The sequence below is a fragment of the Centruroides sculpturatus genome, unplaced genomic scaffold, assembly GCF_000671375.1.
Source record: "Centruroides sculpturatus isolate CEXI.00-Female unplaced genomic scaffold, Cexi_2.0 scaffold394, whole genome shotgun sequence".
In the NCBI taxonomy this organism is placed as follows: domain Eukaryota; kingdom Metazoa; phylum Arthropoda; class Arachnida; order Scorpiones; family Buthidae; genus Centruroides; species Centruroides sculpturatus.
The window spans coordinates 375,333-385,570 of NW_019384594.1; the positions used below are offsets into that span (position 1 = coordinate 375,333).

Consider the following 10,238-nt stretch of genomic DNA (forward strand, 5'->3'; position numbering starts at 1 on the left):
TATATAAGTATATGATTGAATATATTAATTTTTATTTTAAATCGATTTGAGTATAATCTACTTTATCTGACCTTTAACTTTAATATTTTACAGTTCTACTTCTATAGAAAATTCAATTGATAAAGTAGATTCAATTATGCCTATATGAATCTACTTTATCACTTCTATATTAATTACTGTTTTACGTTTTAATTTAGTATGTGATTTTTTAATAAATATATCAAAACGAAAATACAGTCAAACTACGTTAATACGAAGTGGAAGAGACTTAAAAATTGGTAGTTTGTATTAACGAAATTCGTCTTAACCGGACTCGTTAATATTGAAATGCCTATCCTTCCTTTAACGTGGAATTTTTAGGGCATTTTAATAAGAAACTTTATATATATATATACACACAAGATTAAATTATATAGGCCTATACAGTAATGTGAAAAGCAAAAATGAACAAAATATATTGATCATATTGAAAAATCACGCGTAATAACAGAAACGACGTTGTGTTTTTACTTAAATAATTAAAATTTTATTTATTTTCATTCTTATAACATAAAAATAGAAATTGATATACAAGAAAAAAATCAAAAAGTGTGTATTTCTAGACATTAAAATTACATTACAGTCATTACAGTTACAGTTTAATGGATTAAATGGTGACTTTAATTACGTTACTACTTGCCTATTAAATTACTGAACTAAAGGTAGTAAATAAGTTAAATGTCACATTCCAGGAAACAATTTTAAAAGATAATTAAACTATTTTAGAAGATTCTTTTAGGCGTTAATCATCGTGAATTCGGGTACAAATAGTATTATATTAAGATTAGAATCAATTCGTAACTGTGAAAGAGCGTAAGATCCTATTTTAAAAGTGGAAAAAAAATTGATTGCTAATTATGTTAATTGACATTAAAAATAACTTGTTCTAAGAATACTTTAGGCATTATCTAAAATTGTTGTCTATGTTAAATATTGAGAACAATTTCGGATGTCAATTGATTAGAAGCAGTTCACACAAGCAGTTAAATTAATTATAATTGCTGATATTGTTTAATTCTAATGAAAATTAGAATATTTAGCTGGTAAATTTAATTATAATCGTACTAAAAAAAAAAGAGAATAATCTTATTCCCGTTGTTCAGAATTATTAGAGTTAGATTCAGATTCTATTATAGATCTAACAGTTAATTCTGAACAGGAATAAGAACACAAGCATCAATCACCCTTATCAAGTCTTGTTTTGTAAATTAAAAAATTAATTTACGGGAAAAGGAAAATGANAAAATTAATTTATATTAAATATTTTATTAAATTAATATTAAATATTAAATAAACTATTCAATATACTTAGAAATTTTATTTTTAATTTGTATGATTTAAAATGAATTGTTATTTGGTGTGTGTTGTATCATAGCATCTAGCAATTCGACTTTTTCTTTTATTATTTTATTAAAATGGCAGAAGTTTCATATTTTGTTAAGAGAAAAAAACACTTATCAAAATCAAAATCATAAAGTGCTTTTTGCACAAATATAAATTATTTTTTAAATATCAAAAGAAAAAATAATAAAAACCTTAAAAGTTCTCTTTAACATCTTTACTAAAGGAATATATGAAGCAGAATATATTTGTATATTTTGAATATTTTGTTACTTAAATAACTATTTAATTTAATTATTATTATTTTTTTTAAATCATGATTTCTCTTACATTTTCTATATTTGTAAGATTTATTTTGTTGAATTTTAATAAATAAATTGTTGATTAAATTCAGTTAAAGTAATAATTAACTATAAGAAAAGAAGAATTAAAATTATTCAAAGAAAATATTTTAATAAAAGCATAAAAATTATTACTTTTTAATTTTATTTTCTTCTAAATTAAATTATTAACTCTCTTATTTTTCCTTTATTCTCATTTAATAAGTAATTTATTTATGATATTTTACAAATGAAATTTTAATTAAAAAATAAGTGTATATAAATTCTTTAAAATATAAAAATAAAATATTAATTGATTTAGGCAAAGGATCTTTATTTTAATTGGGAATTGATTTAAATTTTTAAATCAATCCCCAATTAAATGTAAACTTTTTTTTTTATAGGTAAGAGAATATTCATAAATAGTATTTTGTTGGTACTTATTCATTCTAGTTATAAGATAATACCTAGAAAAAGAATTTAGTATGGAAGCTCGTAATGCACAAAATACGATTAAATAAATAAATTGTAATTTATGTAACTAAATATTGTAAACATTTTTTTAATTTTAAAATGTTAAAGTTATATATATAAATATATATAATATAATGTAAAACACATTTCTTATGTAATGTAAAAAAAACTATAGAACAATTTGAATTGTTTCAGCAATGTATTTTGTAAGTTTATTACTAAATAAATTTTACATTTACTCAGAAATTTAGTCATTCTGCTGAATATAGGATGAGAAAAAAAAGAACATTTTATTGAAGAATCTGTTAAATTTTTGATGAAAGAGACTCAATTATAGACGTGTTTGTAGACACTTTCGATAGACGGCCTATTTGAATAATTGATGTCACGTAGTCTATATGACACAAAGTAAATCAAACTGCCAATGCTCCTACAAGAGTTGATTTGTAATTTTCATAATTTATATATCCTTATCCTTATTTATTGTGTAAAGATGAATCTCTTTTAAATAAATTGTTGAAGTAAATTGCTTAAATGTATTTATTATTTTCTCAGAAGAGAGTCAAGAAGATTGTTGTCACACGAAAATGTAATATTTATTTTGTCATTTGCATAGAGAGAGTGTGTTATTTTCTCGTTGAAGCGAAGCTTCTTCTATGAGGTTTACGGAATTGTGTTCGTTCTTAAAATCCGTTCGATAGATTTACATTAAATTTTGCCATTTTTTATTAATTGCGATGCGGTGTCCAAAAATGTAATAAAAAATGGGGTCTATGATTTCGTTTTCGATATATAAGTTTTCACGAGCGCGAGCGATAAAGCGATATCGCACGAATCGCGCGACGTTTCACGGTTGTTAGCACATATTTTATGGGCTTATATCAATAGAATCGAGTTCGTCCTCAAAATTTAATGAATCGATTTTGATAAAACTTTGCTATTTTCCATTAATTGAGACGAGGAATCCAGAAATGTAACGTGGGTCCATTTAAATGTAAAAAAATCCAGCTAATAACGAGTAAAATCGACCTTACTCGAGATATGACACACGACCCCTTTTATCCCCTTACTTAATTTAACAGTATTCACTGCAAAAAGTAAAGTTTTCATATGTGTAATCACTCGTTCATAAACTATTATAATTTTCCTTCTAAGTAAGCTACAGTTTATACAGAAAAGTATATATATTACTCTTTTCTGTTGACTAATTGCTGATAAAACATATTTTACTAACGTTATTTTCTTCAAAATATTTCGATACAGGCATTTATAATTTCATCGATTACAATATTACATCAGAATATACTTATATTCTAATTAATTTGAATAGAAATTTGGCCAAAGAGACTCCATTACTAGTTTTGGATCCAGTCTCTTATTTAATAGCAATATGTGTAATTTAATGTACAGAATGAAAGTAAATCTTGTATGTGTGTACCCAGGTGTAGAGACTTTTGTTTGTTTTAATATTTCTTTAGGTCATTCCTTACTTTATGAGAAATAATAAGTTCTTAATAAATATAGAAGATTAGAAGAAGCATTGATCTCATAACTGAATTTTCTATAAGCTTACACAAATGGCTAATTCTTACATTAATGATGGACAGATTTTAAAATTAATTTCATTCGGTTCGTTTCCGTTATATAATCATTATATTTTGTAGTTAAATTTAATGATTAAATAAGGAGGAGCTGCATATTTCATATTATTGTACTATGCAGACTGATAAGATATGAGTTATAATTCCTAAAAACTTTTATAATGTATGGCTAAATCTTTACTCTAAGAATATCGTTAATTATCTCACAGTTTATTGACGTGAAACTGCTTTAATTAAAGCCGTGTGTCCGCTTGAAAGTCCAAACTGAACTAATTAAAGGTTATAAGTATAATATTTCTGATTTATTTGTTGATGTTTTTGCATTTTCAATAATGAAAAAACGTAAGATCACAGCAAATAAAATGTATGAATATAAAAACATATTTTAAATTTTCATAGATTATCATCTGTTAACTCATTAAAACTACAAAAATTTCCCTTATAAATTTGTTTTCGTGTGATTATCTCTGTTTGCAAGTTAACTCTTAAAATACACAAATAGATAAAATTCTTTTGAGAAACAACGAGTAAGGCAATCCAGAAGAATAACTTTTATTATTTAGAACAGGTGACCTGAAAAAATTTTAAACTTAAATGACATTAGGTATCTGTTGTTACTCTACTTTTGTGTCATTATTTGCCCATTGTTTACTTTATGCAAATGAGTTAAGGATGCAATGGACAAAGGAGTTAAGGATCCTTTATGCAAATGAGTTAATCCTTTAAATAAAGAAAAGCTTTAAGAAGACGTTTGTATTATGAAAATTAAGGTTAAGTCCGTGAAAAAATATTGATTGTCCGGCAACTTAGACGAGAAGTAGCGCGATGTGCGAACTAAATCGATCTATTTGTAAAATAGGGGTAGTGCTTTTCTGATACTGAAGGGAATATTTACGTGTAGAAAAATGTTTTCGAAAGAAAACAAATGCTTTTAAATGGCATCTCACTTTCTTCCGAGGAAAACTGATCATTTCTTTTAAAACAGGCAATAATTTAGGAATTGATTGGTCTTTCTTCTCTTCTACGTAGAAACGGATTGTTCGTCTAATCACAGCACAGTCAAAGCGATCTAATGCCTTGTTTCCGGAATGTCCTTTTTTGAACTCTTTAAGTTAAAGTAAATGTAGTAAAATTAACGTAAAAGAAGTAAAAATGAAGTAAAGTTTGGTTCGTCTTCCTTGCTTGCTTTCCGGCGAATCATTTTTTTTTATTGTTAACAATGATACTCTGACAATTTTTTACTTGCACGCTGTCTAAAATGAACAGCAGGAAAGACAAAATAGCTATTTTCGGCTTTGTATAAAATTTTCGTTGCAAAATGATTTATTAGGCGATGTACTGTACCTCCATGGTAAAATAAGGAAGCACGCAAATTAAATCTCATGCTAAATTCTCTACAAACAAAAAATGAGCGCTTCAGCACAGTTTTCTTTCTACCAACGTCCCTCCGAGACGAGTCCAGAAGAGTTGGCAATTGTTAATAACAGGTGAGCCTAAGCTGGTTGAATTTTACTTATTCACTTACACATTCTTGAGACATACCATGACACCATTAACCGGACGGGTCGAAAAAACCCCAGATATTTTTCAGAGATCTCCCATCCCGCACCGCCTGATCTTGGACTTGACCGAACACATAATGAATTTACTAAAAAAAAAATGACTTCTTAGAGTCCATAAGAAGGAAAGAGTTAATAAAAATCTTCCCTACTATTAGAGTTTTCTCGTCAAAAATTAAAAACAAAAAAAAATCACTAATTGCAAATCAATATATCAATTAAGTAATGAGTTACTTACAGAAAAATTGGGCGATTGTAATTTTTCTTTCACTTCAGTCATTAACGATATCTCCAGTTAACTGAGATTAACACATTTTCTTCTCAATTAAAGAAAAAACTCTTAAATATAAAATCAAAGAAAAAAGTAATTTGTTATTTTAAAAAAAATTCAATTAATTTTCATTATTATCGTTGCAGACAGTCAAGCTAATTGTCATTTAACTTTAAGGATGCAAAAAATATAAGAAAGTTTTGATTTATTAAAGAATTAATTTCCATTGATGAAATCATTTTTATACAAAAATAACAAAATTACTTAATAATAATAATAATAATAATAATGGGATTTTTCATTTGTTTTTTTAGATTCTTAAGATAATTCAAATTAGTTTCTTTTCCGCAGAATATAAAAATTATTATGAATATTTTCTATATTATCAATCATCTTATGATTATTTATTTGGTGTTAGAAATTAATTGTGAGCTACAAATTCCTGTATTATATCAAAAACGCCATACATTTGCCACACTTTCTGGAAATATATCACTTTCTAAAAATGAAGATTCGATCTGTCTTTGTGCTTCGAACGTGGATTCAAATGACAAGATATTATTTATAGAAAATATTCATTATTGGAATATATTTATTAATGTAAATACTAATTGGTTTTCGTTTTTGTATAAAAGACAGTCCGGTAAGAGAAAACTCCAACGAAATTCTCGATATTGTGAAATTATAAAAGAGAAGTTTCAAAATGTTTTTAAAAAATCCGATGTTCAAAAGTATGAAAAACATCTCGAAAATCTTTCTTGCAAGATTGAAAATGTAACTTACATTGAATCACTGCTAGATCTGAAGCAACTTTCTTCGTTTCCGATTCCGTTCAGAAGTATGAATCTAATATGTTATACACACAACAAGGGAGTATTTTATTTTATAACTAACTGTTATGCCAGGGTTTATAAAGTACCTTTTAGCAGGAATTTTTACAACTCGCGTTATTAATCGTAAATTTCAAAAATGTACGTAGTAAATCCATTATAATTATTAGAATGCCCATAAACTACGTGGACGTATGTGTTCGTAAATAGCAAGTTTATAGGTAAATTATTACAATTAGTTTGGTTTATTTGATTACGGCAACGAGATCTGCCGAGGGGCATGCTTCCCGATAGAAGTTTTATGAAAAACTGGCCCCTATTTTGGTGTTAATAACTTGAAGAAAACCCGTATAACTAACTATACATGGCCAGCCCGTGGGCGATGTGCGAACCCATGACCAACTAACCACCAATAACTACCAGTGCAACAGTTTCGATTCCACACATGTGAGTGCTATGTGCTACTTATCAAAGTAATAATATAGAGCGTCTACTTTGCGCTATGTTATTGTCGTAGTAACTAAGTGAATATACTATAATATTTGTGTTTTTACTTATACCCTTTTTTATATGAAATATATATAGTTTATTATTCTTTTTAGAATTTTTTGCTGATAGATAGAGCTACATGTAAATATACCAAATTCAATGTAAAAAAAAATTAATTGCTATATGAAAATACAAGCAATATTTTGGATTAAGATGTACGACGTTATCTAAGTTAGAAGTATGTTAAAGTAATAGCCCAATTTCGTAACAATTTTTCGGAGTGTCTAAGAGTGTATAGCGAACAGACAAACAAACAAACACTCTCATTTATAGATATAGATTTTAAAGCCATTATTAAAACTATAAAACTACGAATTAAATTTTTAATTTTTTTTTCAAAATCATTATGAGAAATCTTTATAGTAAACTTTTTTTAAAACTTGTAAAATTCCTTATGCCTGGCATCGCTTGACCAAGATTTGAGAAAAGAACACTGTATTGTCTTATCTTGGCACGTATTAGAATAAAAACAAATAATAATATAATTGTTTTAAACTGTACTTTCATGTTGATAGTACACGTATTTACAGAACACCAAAATAAGCATCTGCAGCCAGACATTTTTGTCAACGTTCATACCACATGTAAAATAATCTGAAACCATTCTGAGTAACTCCTCGATTCCAATCATCTTAATATTTTAACCTCGTTGCTAAATTTAATCTGTGATTCTTCAGTAGGACTTTCATTTTGGTGAAGACTACAAAAGTGAAGCCCCATAAACAAGAAAAATTTAATAAGATAAGAAACACCTGCCCTTGAGCAGTCTCCCAAGGGCAAATGTCTCCCAGGAGGAATTTATCTTTTAAAGTGTTACACACATGAATAAAATCTGGCAAATCGCGGCAAACTACTAGTGTTCAGTGGTTTTATCCCCTAGGCCACTAGTGTGCCTTAAGATAAAGAAGGCTGTGAAAATACAGACCCCTAGTTTATTGCCACAGCGCGATGCATCGGGGCTTTATCATAGCGTTACAGCATTGTCTCCTTGTATCTTATCTTGATTCAACGTTACAAGTGCTTTAGAAAATCGTTTTCGATGGTCAGGAATTTGTCATTTTATAATACTAAATATAATGGCATCTTACAATAAGAAAACAAAAATTAAATTCCAAGTAGATTTATTTATTTGCGTTTTAGAATTTTTAATTACATTAAACTTAACCCGAAAGATATCTGTCTTGGTCACCATCCTGTAACCTGTTCCAGCAGGTCAAAAAGGCTATTGCAATATCTTTATTTATATAGAATTATTTATATGATTCGATTTTCAAATTGATTTGATACCATCAAATGTTTTTTTTTTATGGCTTCAGCTGATAAAATCGCCAGTCACAAGAGTGAGAAAAAATCGAATGATTGTATTACATATTATCCTTGCTGTACAGAATATGGAAAAATCGTCCCGGCTTCAAATAAAAAGAAATGTGGAGAAAACTGGAATGAATGCCTAGTGACTTCTACGTGTAATGGTCTGACAGCCGAATGCCCAACTCCAGAAATCCGAAAGGACGGCACTGTTTGTAGGGGTTTTGTAACATGTGTAGCAGGAATATGCAACTCATCTATTTGCACTAAGTATGACTTACAGGTAACGATTAATACGTAATGAAATATAATTAAATACTATGGTTACACATCTAAATACAGACTATGCATACAGTACTATGTTAGATACTTTAAAATTCGCTAATGTAGGCAGGCCTATTAAGATATCAAATCAAATGTATAGTGATTCAGTTAAAATTTGGTTATTTTCTTCAAACAGGGAAGGCTTTCCCATTGCTTCTTACATGTTTAATCTGAATTTTCAGTTAATATATTATTAAGAAATCGTAAGTTTCTGCAAGAATCTATATCTTGATAAGTTCTTAGATTACTAATACACCTAAATTCCATTGCTGTTTAAACTTAAAAAAACAATTTCACAGAAATTTCCCCAAACAGACAGAGATTTGTGTTTAAAAAATGTGATTGATTAATAACGAAATATTTACAATGATAGATTGATAATTCGCACACACAATACAATATATTTATTTTGTAAACGTTCTTTTCTATTTTGATACGTTGTTTTTTGAGCACAGCTGAATGGTATACTTATGGATCACACATCAACTGAAACAACAACAAATAGTTGTGTGGACGTATAGAAAATTCAATTGAGCGCAACGAATATAATATTGTATCGATATTCTATCTGTTGCCACACGTTGCTGAACATTTCATAATCAATTTTAGGACAGGAGTCTCTCAACTCCTTCAGTATTGTTTGTAGCGAGAAAATTTAGACATTGTCCTTTACAAAACCCACAAAAAAATCCGTTAATTATATTTATTAAATAGTATTTTTTATTGTTAATGTATTTTTAAATTGCTTTAATAATTATTTATAATGTAAGAAGTTTAAAATTACAATATCTATACTCTAATTTTAGGAATGCCAATGTCAAAAAGGATGTGAAGTCTGCTGTAGAAATTCCAAAAATCGCTGCCAATCTATTTCTCTATTTGAATTCGGTTCTCATCCTTATCGCTTCTCTACGTTTTGCGACAACCATACTGGATATTGTAACGAGTAAACAGTATAAATTTTTTAAAGTTTATTTTTATTTTCTCCATACTTTTTTTTTATTAATAACTTCGACTTACTTTCCAGAAATGGATTATGCATTCATTTCACACACAGTGCTATACATAGTGAAGAAATACTTCGGTGGATAAAATTACATTGGTACTCAATAGTTCTATTGTTATTGCCCCTTCTGTCAGTGTTATTGTTATCGGTTCTATTGAACAAAACGACCGAAATACCAATACTCGACTTCTATAATGAAGTCGAAGTAACATACGAAAAGATGAAAAATCGTCCAAAAGTACAATTATCATCTAGATACATGACAGACGGAGTAATACAATTTTGCAGAATAGCTACTTTGTTTCCCACAGTCAATCTACCGCTTATAGGAGATTGCATATATCAAGTAGGAAAAGAGAATTGTATTATTGAAATGTTCTTAGTAAATGGAATACCCATGAGAGTAATCTATAACGAGAATATCAAACTTCCATCTAAAAGAACTGATCTTACAATAGATTCTGTATCAGATAATTCTGTCCCTATTATTCAAAATAACGCTATAAAAGCCACACATATCAGGAAAGTTTAAAGAAAGGAAGAAAATTGAAAGAGAAGAGATAAACTAATATAAATATTCGTAATGTAATTGTAACGAAGAAAAATGAAAATTATT

At 27.9% G+C, this 10,238-nt stretch overlaps 1 protein-coding gene across 2 annotated transcripts; it reads left to right on the forward strand.

Moving 5' to 3' along the window:
* The first annotated feature begins 5,928 nt into the window (after positions 1-5,928).
* LOC111624839 lies at positions 5,929-10,238 on the forward strand. Of its 2 annotated transcripts, none has more exons than XR_002756640.1 (4): positions 5,929-6,882; positions 8,301-8,575; positions 9,423-9,562; positions 9,644-10,238. XR_002756640.1 is itself a non-coding variant. In XM_023367799.1 (4 exons), the coding sequence occupies exons 1-4, from the start codon at positions 5,972-5,974 to the stop codon at positions 10,152-10,154; spliced, it is 1,398 nt and encodes a 465-aa protein (XP_023223567.1). In that variant the 5' UTR covers positions 5,929-5,971; the 3' UTR covers positions 10,155-10,238. The 2 variants fall into 2 exon arrangements, 1 of the variants encoding a protein (XP_023223567.1); XM_023367799.1 differs by having other exon boundaries at positions 5,929-6,443.

Bases quoted from the DNA above. Each gene is read 5' to 3' on its own strand.
- LOC111624839 (XM_023367799.1), top strand. From the start codon at position 5,972: ATGAATATTTTCTATATTATCAATCATCTTATGATTATTTATTTGGTG. The intron at 6,444-8,300 runs GTATGAATCTAA...TTATGGCTTCAG, and splicing joins GTTTCCGATTCCGTTCAGAA to CTGATAAAATCGCCAGTCAC. The intron at 8,576-9,422 runs GTAACGATTAAT...CTCTAATTTTAG, and splicing joins GCACTAAGTATGACTTACAG to GAATGCCAATGTCAAAAAGG.